This window comes from Lipophrys pholis, assembly GCF_963383615.2.
Source record: "Lipophrys pholis genome assembly, chromosome: 5".
Taxonomy (NCBI): Eukaryota; Metazoa; Chordata; class Actinopteri; order Blenniiformes; family Blenniidae; genus Lipophrys; species Lipophrys pholis.
The window spans coordinates 416,147-430,591 of record NC_137628.1 but is presented as its reverse complement, the minus strand read 5'-3'; the positions used below and the strand labels follow the sequence as shown (position 1 = coordinate 430,591).

At 41.6% G+C, this 14,445-nt stretch overlaps 1 protein-coding gene across 1 annotated transcript in view; it reads right to left on the bottom strand.

The window, feature by feature from the left end:
• prkcaa (protein kinase C, alpha, a) overlaps positions 1 to 14,445 on the bottom strand; it is a 158,428-nt gene that overhangs the window by 7,805 nt on the left and 136,178 nt on the right. Inside the window, exons 14-16 of the mRNA XM_080464018.1 lie at positions 10,740 to 10,820; positions 8,350 to 8,457; positions 742 to 882 (exon numbers count right to left, since the gene is read on the bottom strand). Coding sequence (XP_080320144.1) covers positions 742 to 882; positions 8,350 to 8,457; positions 10,740 to 10,820 — 330 coding nt within the window. The remainder of the gene's footprint in view (positions 1 to 741; positions 883 to 8,349; positions 8,458 to 10,739; positions 10,821 to 14,445) is intronic.

Genomic DNA, 14,445 nt, shown 5'->3' with positions numbered 1-14,445 from the left:
ACAGTCTGGACAATAACTATAGTAAAGACAGTTTATTTGTAATCTGTGGGTATATAGTAGTAGTATGAAAAGACACTAATGTGATCTAAATTGTAATCAATAAGAAATGATCGGCATGCTTTACTAACCAGAGACGTTATACCCAGTAACTTTTCCTTTTGTGTGTCTTGAGACAAATCTGACTAAAGGCAGAGGTAGAAGACAGTAAATAAACAGCGAAGAACACTTAATGCCCAAGGGAGGACACGTCACAGCAGAGGACATCAACGCTCTTGCCACAGCCGATTTATCCTGCAGTGATGATTATATACATGCAGGTCAGGAGGACGGATGTGTTTACTTGTGCTCATGACACATTCCCTGAGCAATCATGTGTTTCAATTTCTGATTACTATTTATTTATGAAATGTGAAAGTGGAATTTCAATTGCTTTGTCCAATATGTCTGTAAAACACAAATCCCAAAACTCAAACAGTAAAATGATATAATGTAATAATATATAATGAAAACGATAGCAGGTTCAGTATAAAATGATCATTTAAAGGAAGCATGGGAAAAGTCATAATAATAATAATAATAATACTTTCAGTGTGAAAAACAGAGGAAGACCAGAGTCTGGAGCCGATCCGAGGAAGACGACACAGGGACGTTTTTCATCTCTTCCATTTCTTGGCGTTGTAACAGCAGGTTAAGTTAAGTTAAGCACATGCATATTAAACTCCAGGTGAGCTCTGGACTTACCACTTTAGGCTTGAAGGGAGGCTGGACCTCTCGGTTCTGGAGGCGGTCCCAATCGATGCGTCTGAAGAAGGCGTGCTCTCTGATGTCCCGCTCTCCCTCCTGGCTGCAGCCCAGACGCTTGGACGGGTGTTTGGTCATCAACTGCTCACAATGAAAACACCACAGAGAGACAATGCTTGCTCCAGAAGAAAATCAAAACACAACAGAGGATTTTACTTTCAATGATGCAGAACTCAGAATCTATTTTTCCCCCAACACAGAAAGTCATTGAACAGTAATGTTTGTTTCTTCCATCAACAGTGAATTTGCATCAGGACTGCGTTTTGTTCTCCACTCCTCCGTTCCTTCAGTGATTTGTTTGGTGATATGAGGCCCCTTCTTTTCTAGGTCATGAAACGACAGCCAAACAGATGGGTCTGAAAAAAGAGTGATATAATTGTTTTCTTCCCCTCTTTTCCTCTCCCTCTGCTCGCTCTGCCTTTGGAGAGACGCTGCCACTTCTAATCTCCCTGAAACAACACGAGGACACTGTGTGCACTTTGTTAAAGAGCAGAGAAGGATTTAGGAACCCACGGGAAACATAACCAACAACAAAAACCTTGTTATTCTTCCACTATGACAGTCAGAAGAAATCACTATTACTTGAGGGGTTTTTAACAGTGTCAAATAATAAAGGATGTTTGTTGGTGGAGCCTTCTGTTGAGGAACAGGACAATGCATTACAATCACATGAAACTACAAGGCATCCGTCTGTTTATAGGTGAGTGGATGTTGATGAAGATAAAGATTAATCTTTTTACTGGAGGTCAGCGCTGTCACAGTGTCAGATTCTCACGTAAAAACTGCTGAATTGCGATTTAGAGACTTTGGCAGATGTAGAAGAGCCCAAACACAAACCATTACAGAGTTACCAAGATGTGAGTTCATGGAAAAAGGATTGTTCTCTGAGAAGGTGAGTAATTTATAATTTATAACTTTATCACCACTGCCGGTCCCTGTAACATCCTTTAAATGATTTTCAGAAACTGCAGGCTGCAGCAAGGAGCAGAGACTCAGAGACTGGTTCTGCTTTTACCACCAAACCCTTTGCTGAGGGTCACTGGTACGTCTGCTTCTTATTATTTCACTGAAATCATTTCAAATTTATTTAGTTTTTTTACAAAAACCTCAAAGCTTGTATTAAATATTGTGACTAAACAAAATGCAGTAGTTCATGTACATGACTTTGTGAAGGTAATAATTATGTGATGAAGAACTGAATTCCACCAACTGCAGCAGCACTGCCACCGCTCCTCTCCCTCCTCAGGACCGGAGCTAAAGCCTTCATTTGGAGACGGACTGTGAGGCTGGCCAGCCCTGTAGCATCGACATTCAGAGGACAGAAAGACGTACTAATGTAGAGTTTGGCTGAGCCAGTTTAATCGCTGCTTCCTGACTTTGATATGATGTGCAGAGTGAGATTTGTAAGCTCAGGGCCAGGCGTGCATACAGAGACCGCAGTTCCTCCATCAGTGATGCTCCTTCACATGCAGCTCCGTCACCTTGACACTATGACATGTTAGGAAATTATGGTTTGAATATTTCATGGCCAAACTGCAACCAAATGAAGTCATATCAGCAGATTACAGCGACGCGGCGAGTTTTTCTACTAAATAAACATTTTTGGATGTTTTGGCCAAACAACATAAGCTCATGTTCAGTGGTTAAAATATATAAATGGGTGTAACATGAAGGACGGTTATTTTGTAGTTTAGAGTCTCATTGTTCATGGAAACAGTCTGAGGCTGCAGATTTCCACATCTCACCAAACATGGATCATTACACAACATCCACATCGCCAGCTTTCAACTGCAAGACGACATACAGCAAAGAAAGTACGACAACTTTCATCCGTCGCAGCTAAAACCCAAAGCGTGAACAGACAGCAGCTGCATGGCGGCTGAGAAGTAATTCATTATGACGTAAATAAATCTGGCTTTGGCTGCAGAGTCAGAACGGTGATGTGCAGACCAGTTAATATTATAAAACTACATAACAAATATACATTAAATGTTTTAGTGACTTTAAAGATGAGATGGTAATAATTGCTCTTTGATACATTTGTCACAAAGTGACTAATTTCATTCTTCCATTTTACTCTATTCACAGTTTGTTAAGCTCCAAACTATAAGGCAAACAAGTGCTTCACTCTTTAAAGTCATAATTTGCATTCTGTCCCTTTAACAGGCTGACTAAAAAATGTAAATAACACACCATAAAACCATAGTTCTGACCTTGCAGCATGAGTACACAGGTTAAGAAAAATGAAGGAGAAAGAGAGAGGGGCAAAGAAAAGGAAAGGACTGGAAGACAGGACACATTACTACACAGTCTATTGACTTTGAGCAGCCTCAGGGAAGAAATAAAACAACCACATTCACTATTAAACTTTTGGAATGTTTTCCTGTGAATCTGACACACACACACACACACACACACACACACACACACACACACACACACACACACACACACACACACACACACACACACACACACACACACACACACACACACACACACACACACACACACACACACACACACAGGCCACCACTTTGGTTATCCATTGTCTGATGATCACTTCTGAATGTACCTGAGTCCAGGTCACCTGGGGAGTGTGTATGAAGTGTTTGTCATCCTTTCCTTTGAACATAATCCTTATGTGAACTTCATGTCATCAGTGAGTGGGACTCTATAGACGGCATCCATATCTAATTTAACCTGAGGATGACCACGATGCCCCGACACACCAAGTCTCCATTGTGCCTGCTGAGGTTATGATAACAGGGGTGGTGAAACTCTCACTATTTATGTGAAGCAAAGCATCAATTCATGAGTTTCTGACTAAAGAAACACAAGAAGCTGAGACGCGACATTACTGTGTGCGAGCTTGACTGGTACTGGTCCACTATAGAAGTCTTTAACTGTGCCGACCAGGAGCTGCCAATAATAGAATCCTTTTGTCCATTTTTAATGTCATAGGGTACTTGAGCCTTTACCATGAGACTTTACCAGTCATTAGATGAGGTGGTAGCGTGAAACTCATTTTGTAATGTACGAGCTCCAGCGAGCATGGTACTAATACATGAATAGGAATACATTCCTTGGAAATAAAAGTATTTTGTTTTGCTGATTCTGTGCAGTTTGCTCATTAAAAATAGACATTTTATGGCTTAATCCTCCCACTTATTCACCAAGGAAACATCCTACTATCTTATTACATTATTGGCAATTATTATATTATTCGCTTTATTAAACTGAAAATGGCCAAAATGATTATATTGCTGGTCGGTATGACATTGAGCGTTATTACATCACACAAGATGCAGGATCCACTTTAAACCCTTTATAGCACAAGTGACTAAATTAAGTAACTTAATAAATCATTCACATTTGTTAAAAAAAACAAAAAACAAAGTCTAATACTAATTACAATAATAAAATGCAGCAATATCTGTTCTCAACATGAGACACATAGATGTTGAGAATGACTTCTAGAAATCTGTTAAAAATATCAAAGTATAATCCTGGTTTTCCAAGTGAGCACACCTGATTGAGGCATTGACCTTGAAAACATCAAGACAGCATATTGATTATAAGTGATAATACAATGTTATCTAAAAAGTTGTATTTCATTTGGAAAAAAAAATAACTCATAGAAATGTGTGGTAAAATGTCCTTCAAAGGTCCCTTATAAATATTGTAATGAAAGAGTGTCAAGGTGGAAATCCCAGAGCAGACGGATTGTTTACAATTAAACCTGTCTGCATGTGACCAGGTCGGAGGCGCCTCAATACAAATTGAATCACATTACTAAATAAGTATCCTGCCACCAAATAGCTTTCTCAGTGAAAGGATTTTTTTTTTTTTAAACATACACTGCATTGCCAAAAGTATTCGCTCGCCTGCCGTCACACGCACATGAACTTGAGCGACATTCCAGGATGTAATATAATGTTTGCAGTTATAACAGCTTCAAATTCTCTAGGAAAGCTGTGCACAAGGTTTAGGGGTGTGTTCATGGGAATTTCTGACCAATTGTGAGGTCAGACACTGATGTGGGACGAGAAGGCCCGGCTCCACATGAATTCATCCCAAGGTGTGCTATCAGGTGAAGGTCAGGACTCTGCAGGACAGTCCAGTTCTTCAACACCACACTTCCTCATCGGCCGGGGCCCAGTCCTGCTGGGGCAGGAAGAGCCATCTCTAAACTGTTCCCACAAACCTGGGAGGATAAAATTGTCCAAATGCTGAAAATGCTGGAGCTTTCAGAGTTCCTTTCACCGGCCCACAGGGCTTTTCCACCCAAAAGAACCAGGTTCTAGTTCAGGGCCGGTGCCAGCGCCAGTTCTTAAATGAGCACCGCCAAAGAACCGGTTCTTTTTCCACCAGTAACTGAGCCAAGTGGGAGCCACGTCATTGCGTCACTCCAAAACGTGATTCGTCACTGATTTCACCAGCGTAGCTCTGACAGCGCTCTTAGAAGAACCAGGAGACGGACTGTATCCATCAGTTTGGTCCGGGTCGCTCCGTCTAGTCTGGCCTGAACCTCGGATGCAGACCAAAGAGCCAGAAAACATCGAGTCTCCTCGTCGCCTGTCGGAGTTTTTTCACGTCTGTCTTGCTTTAGTCCGGAGCCCCGGAGTGGACATAGAGAAAATAATAATTATAATAATAAGGTGAAGGAGTTTGGGTCTTATTTTCCACCATTCCAACATTCCATAGTGACTTTCTGCTCCTTTCACTTTATTTCTGGACGTGTCTGAATCCAAAGCTTCAACATGGAGGAATGGAGGTGTAGAATGATAGAACGCTGCTCTACAGCCGTTTCCATGGTAACCTAGGTAACCACTCTGATTAAAGTTCTCTTTCACATGAAGCCATTAAAAGGCTCATTTTAGCTCTAAACACTCCAAGCTTTCATTTCCAGTAGTTTGTAGTTTGTTTAGTAGTTCCTGAGGAACCAGAAGTCTGGCTTCATTAGAAAGAAGTTCTGTGGAGCGTCTCGGAGCGGAGCGCCCCCTGCTGCTCATGAGGACCTCAGCCTGCGGTCAGAACGCCAAACAAGACCTGGAGGTGAAGTTAGTCACAATGATGTCACCATGAAAATCCTGAAAAGAACTGGTTCTAGGTTCTAGATCCACCAGCTGACAGGGCAGAGGAGCAAGGCAGCATCTCGAGAGCCACGGCTCCACCATCACGGATTAAATGATCTTGTTCCCTCGTATTATTAACTTGAGGAAGTGACTTATTATATCGTTTCCGGGTGGTGGTGGTGTCAGTCTGAGCACCGTCACCCAGATCACATTGCACCATTAAGAACCTTCCTGCAGGTGGTGGGACATGAACCCTCTACCTAGAGACTGAGAGTCTCATGCTCTACCTACTGAGCTGGCCGGGGGACATGAACCCTCTATCTTGAGACTGAGAGTCTCATGCTCTACCTACTGAGCTGGACGGGGGACATGAACCCTCTACCTTGAGACTGAGAGTCTCATGCTCTACCTACTGAGCTGGACGGGGGACATGAACCCTCTACCTTGAGACTGAGAGTCTCATGCTCTACCTACTGAGCTGGACGGGGGACATGAACCCTCTACCTTGAGACTGAGAGTCTCATGCTCTACCTACTGAGCTGGCCGGGGGCTTGTTAAAGTTCTACTAACAGGTGATTGTGACCAAGTTTCCCGGCTGCACTTTTTGCACTGGTACCATCCTCTCGCTGTACCAAGCTGGAATTCACTGAACTCCTGAGAGCAAAATGTTTGTCTTGATGCCGAGATGTTTGATTTTATACACCCGTGGCTGATAGCTGAGCAAATACTTTTGGCAAGAGAAAACATGACAAGAGATGTGGAGAGAAGAGCAAAAAGTGTGAACCGTTATCTAATCCCAAAGAGCTGGCTTTGTGATACTTTAAGATCAGCACTAACAGAATGAAGTATTTTGTAAACTGATTTTCATAATTTCATTAAAAAGAGAATTCCCGCTCTGCAGAGGAGCGTAACAGCATGTTTGCTGCTCTACATAAATCTCGACTGCTTGCAGATGGGAAACATATCGACTCTTTATTTAAGATTGATGAGGAAACATAATGAATCATTTACACAGCAGATGAACCTGCTAACTTTCTCCTGCTTCTGTAATGTTCTCAGGTGGTCTTTAAAAAAATCAAGAACAAAAACAATGTCATTAAGCCAAACATGTGAAGACAAGGTCTATTTTCCACCTACAAGGATAAACCTTTAAAGCAGCAGGCCGATCATCCTGCCACGCCTGCCAGCGGCATTCATACTTGTAATGAACACAATGAATGATCCAGGAGCTGTCCCTTTAATGTTTTAATTATTTAAGTCACAAGGACTGAGGGGAAGTTAGCACTCTTTCCTAACCAGCATTAAAGAAAAGCCTGTCCATTATTCTTTCTGTAACTTCCATCCATCATGTGTTAAGATCCTGGAAACCTAAAGATACCAGACGTGTTGTTTTTCCCAGAACGAGGAAGAGTCTGCAGCTTTCTTACACGAAGTTCAATTATTCACAATAAACACTTTCAAACCAGTGTGGGAAACAGCAGGAGCAGTCCAACAGGGAAACTAAATAAAGATCGACGTCTCACACTGAATGGAACAACTGCATTTTAGGTGTCTGATGAAAAACAAATAAAGTAAAGATTTTAATAGAAATTCAAAGACTGTGCTCATTACAGAATAATACTTCTGAATCCCAAAATGGAATTTGGTTTTTGAAGAGTCACAGAGTCAGGGTGATAAATTACACCAAATCAGACATATTACTACTACTACTACTACCATTACTGTGTAGATCCTCATTTCAACGCAGAAACAGCCGAGCCTCTGACTAAACTAAACCTCTGAACGGATGCTGTGGTACCTGGTCAGAAAACAGTAGAAGCAGATCATTCGTCAGGTAAAAGGAACGTTCCAGAGTGCAACAAGCTCGAGTAACTGAGAGAATCACTATAACCAGAAATTGACACTCAAAGCAAATACAAGTATTGCAGCAAAAATACAACTAGTCAATTCCTAGTTGAGTAAAATGCTGGATGGAGCAATTCCTCATTCTCCAACTCCTTCGGCAAGCTTCTTCCTTACGCATAAACAACGATTTGATTCTTGCTTCACCGTCAGCGTTGAGGATGATGTTATACTTGCATATTAAAGTCAATCTGAGTGGAGATGTACATCGAGCACAGTGACTCATGTCACTCCTGTTTTGGTTAGGGTTAACCTGTTCAGATATTTTTCTACATCTGCTTCGTCATCTATCAGTGACTGACGTCACTGATATGTGCTGGAGGAAGCGGCTCCGCCAGAATAAAAGCTGTGCCGTCTTTCTTATTTCTTCCCTTTTAACTTATTTTATTTTCCTGCATTTGTGTGTTCTGGTCGTAAAATTGCCTCAAACTTCCCAATTCCGCTGTTCTAGTGTCAGAGGCACCACAATCACTTGCTGTCTTATATTTCCTACTGGTTCCATGATAAAGAGCTTTTCACTGCTGTTCACTTCACCTATCCTTTGGATGTTTCAGCGAGAGGAACTCACCCCTTTACAGATGGAGACTGCTTCTTTGGAGAGCGACTTGGGGTAGGACACATTGTGCTCCATGATGGACTGGAACAGCTCATCTTCATCCTCACCATCGAACGGAGGCTGTGGGTGGAATGGCACAATATTCAGCGCCTTGGCATTTCATCCAATTATCACATATTGGATAAATAAGTAGCTGCTGTTCTCTTCACAACTTTTACTGCATGAATTAGTGGAGCATCTCGGGGATCCAAGCAGCAGCCTATTTCTGTGATTCTGTCGGTACCCTCTCCTCCTCAACAGTAAGCTGCACAAAACGTTTGTAGATATGAATAAAGGTGAAGAAAGCAGAAAATCAGGGCATATGTTTAGTTGAAGTGGGTAAAAACACTGAACTGAAGCCAGAACAGACACTGAAAAAGGAGTAGAAAGAACAGCTGCGTTTCACCAGAAGACCTCGCAGGGCAAATGGAGTGGCTGACCCAGCTTTTTCCTCTCCTCACTGGGTTGTTATCATCAGTAACCATAATGTGGGTGTTTTGACAGTCCATAAAATGAATTATTCGTCATTTCCACTCCACTGGCCTCTTCGAGCAGAGGTAGTAGCCTGTCTACGTCAGGCCCCCTTTACCCAGTTTCACACAGGGAGAACAGCTGAAGAGGTCAAACCTTCCCACTGAGCAACAGTGGTCCAGAGGACGTCTTTAGGACGTCATTTCCTTACGTCTAAAAGACGTCTTCAGGGAGGCCAGAATGAAAGCTTTTTGTACGTCTGGACGTCGTATAAACGTCCAAACAAGACCTCTGGATGACGTGACGCAGTAGAAAAAAAATATAAAAAAGTGACAACACTCAGCATCGAGCCCAAACCTCTATCATGACAGGTCCTATTCCTACCACTAGTCTCCACTGGGAACCCTGGCAATACATTTGGAAGCATGTCAGTTATATATGATGGACTTGAAAAAGTATTGTGATTAAACATGTGCCAGAGAAACCATCGATTCATAATAGGTTTTTAAGCCTTAAGTGACATGCTTACAAATTTATTGAAATGTATTAACTACCCGTATTTGTTCCATGAGCTCATTTAGGAATGAAACAATACTCATTTTCTTGTTTTTACATGTTATATCATCATATATTTTAATATTTTCAAATAAGGACACTTTTAAAGAATTACACAAGTGCAAGTTAAAGTGGTAATAGAAATAAGGATGGAATAAGGAAACAAAAGATTAATTGCTGTTTCTGATGTATTCTCCAGGGATCACTGTTTTATTAAGATTAGGGACCAAATGTCAACATTGAAACTGAGTGGTCTCAATGTTGAGCTGCTCCTCTACTATTACAGTAGTTATAGTATTAAACACCACATTTTATGTTGAGCCATTATATGGTGATGCTGTTATCATAAGTAATTAGTCCAACAGATGAAGTTTTACAAGAAAAAAAAAAGGAAAAGTGGATTTCCAATTGAGGTCAACTATGGGAAAAAATACAGGGAAATAAATGCCTTGTTTAATGCAAAAGTTAGAAAATGCTTCCTGCACTAAGATGTGACAACATTAAATATTGTTATGGAAAGAAAAAGATTTAGAATGCAGTTGTTCTGTTTAGTTCATGAAGATCTTGGCATGTCTCCTCTGGAAAGTGCTTATTGTTCGGTTTCCAAAAGAAGAGTTATTGACATGTTCACTGGAACGACTGAGAGCTGTCCAGAACTTTGACTCATGTTCTCATGAAGGAGACCGCGCTGTATACAGGAATAAACCAACCCAAAGAACAGAAAAGCAGTCAACACCAGACGGGAGAACTTTAGCTGTGAGGATGAATTCATGTCCAAATACAACAAGAACCATCTGGAAACAATCAGTTGAGCCTCTGAGCATCACAACGTCTAACCAGAAGAGCATCTCAGGGCCACTTTCAGTTTGATCTCTTTTGAAATGATTTCTGATCCTGCAACTAACGGGAGAAACATCACAAAACAGATACAAGAATTCACGCCTACACTCTGAAATAAAAGTGCACACGCACGCACGCACGCACGCACGCACGCACGCACGCACGCACGCACATGAACCACAATCACATGAACGTGTGATTGTTGTTTCTCAGTGTTAGAATATGTGGGAAGATCTTGAGGAAGGTGCAGCTGAGTACATTTAGTCAAAGACTCACTCTGGGAACTGACATGGGAAAATGTAGGTCTGGAAAACACAAGTTGTGTAAAGTTGTCTTGTATCTGGAGTTACGTAAGAGAAAGAGTGTGTGTGTGTGTGTGTGTGTGTGTGTGTGTGTGTGTGTGTGTGTGTGTGTGTGTGTGTGTGTGTGTGTGTGTGTGTGTGTGTGTGTGTGTGTGTGTGTGTGTGTGTGTGTGTGTGTGTGTGTGTGTGTCTCACCTGCCCTGCCAGCATTTCATACAGCAGAACGCCGTACGCCCACCAGTCTACAGAGCGTCCATATGGCTGATATGCGATGATCTGTGGAGAGAAAACATTAAGTTTAATCTGAGATCAGCTCCAACAACAGTTCAGATTAAAAATGGTTGTTGTCCCACAGTTTGTGCTTCCCCCTGTACTTTGTGCTTCATATCTCTGGCACCAGCACTGGCACCGTGTGCATGGCTTCAGGTAGGATTTCAGTACTTCTTCCCCAAAGAGGTATCAAACAAATGGCTTCTGAAAATATTAACTTACATTTGAATTATTAGCTATTCAAGAGTATTTACAATTGAAATGAGGTTTAAATAACCTCCTCAGAAAACCAATAAGACCAATAGTGGAATACTTTTTAAAATCTGGTTTGCAGGTCTCAAAGAGTAGGTGCCTCATGTGGCCTGTCCATGTCTTGTTTAAAGCCAACCATTGTCAGAAGGGAATAAGTCGGTGTATTTTGCGTGGCTTTTTTGATTGAATAAACTTAGTTTATCTTAGTAATTTAAATTTATGTTAATTCATACTGTTACTACTTTATCATACGTGGTTTTGTAATTTGAGAAATAATAGGATAACTGCTAGTTATTAATAAATATGTTCTTAAAAAGCAACAAAATAAACAAAACGGCATAGAATTTAAATACCAAGCATACAACCTTAATAGACTACAGCAGCCATCCAATCTCCAGGGACGTGTTTATTTTTCATGCATCTACTGACTGTAAATATTTCAGTGTGCAACTCAACCATAACAAGTTTGGCTCTACGTCCTATATACTGCATCTCTGTGGAGGTTAACGCAGTGAATCTGAGCTCATTGCTACAGAAATACCTCAGTGAAGTCAAACTAAACAATTCTCTACATAATTCCGAGAGAAGAAATACTGATGTTTACCATAATGCAAGGCATTATCATTTCATGAACTTCTTCAAGCCTCCATGGATCTACACTTTACATGTACACAGTGAAATATCAAACTCTATATATATAACTCTATATATGAACCTGAACCCAGCCCAAACAAAGACCAGTCCACGACAGGAAGAGAGGCTGTAACTGGTCAATAAAAGGCCGTCTTGATGTTAACACTTCTTTTTAAATTCTTTATGTGAAGACTCCTGCAGGTGATTCATATTTCATGATTCTCGTCTTTCAACAAGCTTTGGCGACTGCTAATCAGCTTCAGATCCCAGAGCCAAACAAAAGTGGTAATCTCTTCTAAAGTCTGACGGGCAAGGTCAACTACAAGGAGCAAGGGCTGTAGTCACGATTCTCTTTGAACAGAACGTTACAGAGCTTTTGATTTCACATTCTCAAAAGATATCCATCATATATAACGTATATATAAGTGTCTTACCTGGAGAGGTGACTAAACTGAAGCCATAGGTGTGGCTGCAGCACCCTCAACAGAGCTGCAAGATGTTTTGCACTTAAAGCCTCAGAGAGAATAAAGTAATAGACAGAAAGACAAAGAGTAATAGAGGATAAGCCTCCACTGGAACCTCTCAGGAGTCTCCCCACTGCTCTGACATTTTCTCTGGTGACAGAAAAGTCCCTGGTGGGTTCCACTGACATTGGCCAAGGGTAATGCTTTCATCCACTCTGCCCTCGTTCACACCACTCTGAAGACTCCTGTTTGTACACTCCACACCCACACACACATCCTTCCATTGCCTCTTCTGTATTATAGCAGCAGCTGATGCAACCAGATGCATATTCATGCATACAAATTCACAAACACATATCCTGTATTTATGAACCTCTGGGGACATTGCTTATACTGACAGTTCCCTCCTGCAGGCTTATTTGCTCTCAAGTCACCCATCACTAATACTTAACCTGACTTTTATCGAGCCCTAACCTTAGTTTAACCATAAAATTAAACCTGTTTTGGCCAATAGGAATTGCTTTTTGTCCCTACAAGAACAATAAGCCCCCATATTGCAGGTCACAACACAGGACAATATGCTTCCTGTGACCAACACCCACTAACAACCCTAGGCATCTGTGCTTCAGGTCCTCTCCCGGGTAACATCTGACCTCTGCTGCACACACACCCCTGGGACTCACACACTTACACAAACAAACAGGGACAGGAAACAATTCATATGCAAATGCATGTGCGTACATGTGGAGACATAAAAACGAGGACAGAACAGAAATGTACATCGGTGTGTGATCTCACTTGTAATACAACCATGTCTACATCACACCTCACCTTTCCTTCCCCATGGTCATGGAGAATCTGCAAACACAGGTGAACACACTTGCAGCACTGCACTACATGCTCTAGTTATCTTCTTGGTCACTCTCATACAACAAAGGAGCATGTGGACAACCGTGCTGATGCGTTACTTTGAGACATACAGCAACGGAGAAAATATACAGCATTACTGAGAAGTCAAAGTTTTCTTAAATAATCTGAAATACTCTGGAAGGAAAAACAACAATGAATTTCCAATGAGGTCAAGTGGTAATCTTTCCATGCTCCTTCATGATGTGAAATCCTCTTATCACCATCCCTCTATCCTTGACTCTGTTTCCTCAACGTTAAGCGCTCACCTTAATGTAAACAACACACGGGAATAGAGGGGAAGCATGCGCAGTGAGTGATTCCAGTGTGATGTCATCGAGGTCAATCCAACATGGCCTCATGTCCTCAACAAGGTCCTCAATCCACAAGTACACAGAGGTAGTAAGGCAGTAAACACCGACACTGGGAATCCACAGACATAGTCCAGCAGTACATGAGTGACTATGGTCTTTGAGACGCTTCCTGTCCACCTCACCCAGTACCTGTGTTAAAACCAATGACCAAATGTCCTCAAGGTTCAATCTGGAGAGAGACACCAGACAGGGGTGTCCACTCTCACCCTCTCTCTTTGCTATTTCTATGGAACCACTAGCAGCAGCCATCAGACAGAACAACAACATAAAAGGAATACCAACAGTAAATGTAAGACATAAAATATGTCTCCATGCAGATGATGTGATACTTTTCCTGCAGAACACACAGACGTCTCTTCAGAAACAAAAGGGTTAATAGACAGGTTCTCCTCAATCTCAGAATATTCTATAAATTGGAACAAATCAGTCGTCTTGCCTATCAACTCTACATTCCAGCACACACCTAACACCCCACTAAAACCAGGGAACATCAAATACCTCAGCATTAACATCTCAGCCAAACTCTCAGACTTGGTGAACTTAAACTACCCCCCTTATTAAAACATTGGAGGAGGACCTCACCCGATGGAGGACACTCCCTATTTCACTTCTGGGGAGAGGAGCAACAATCAAAACGATGGTCCTGCCTAAAATGAACTCCATCTTCTCAATGATCCCAACAAAACCACCAAAAAGCTGCTTTAACACTCTGGATTCTCACGTCTCAGCATTCTGATGGAAAAACCAACCATCAGGTAGAAGTTTAAAAACACTCCAGAACACCAAGGACCAAGGTGGCTTAGAACCCCCAAACTTTATACTTATTATCTGGCCAATAAAGTACTTTATGTAGTAAAATGGATGAATCAGAAACCCTTAGATGAAGGCTGCTAGACATTGAGAAAACCTTGTGTGAAGATCTCCAGACCAGAGATCTTCCCTTCTTCAGTCCTTCATCAAAGAACCCAGCTGCTTTAAAAGCCTCAATAGAACCAGGTCTCT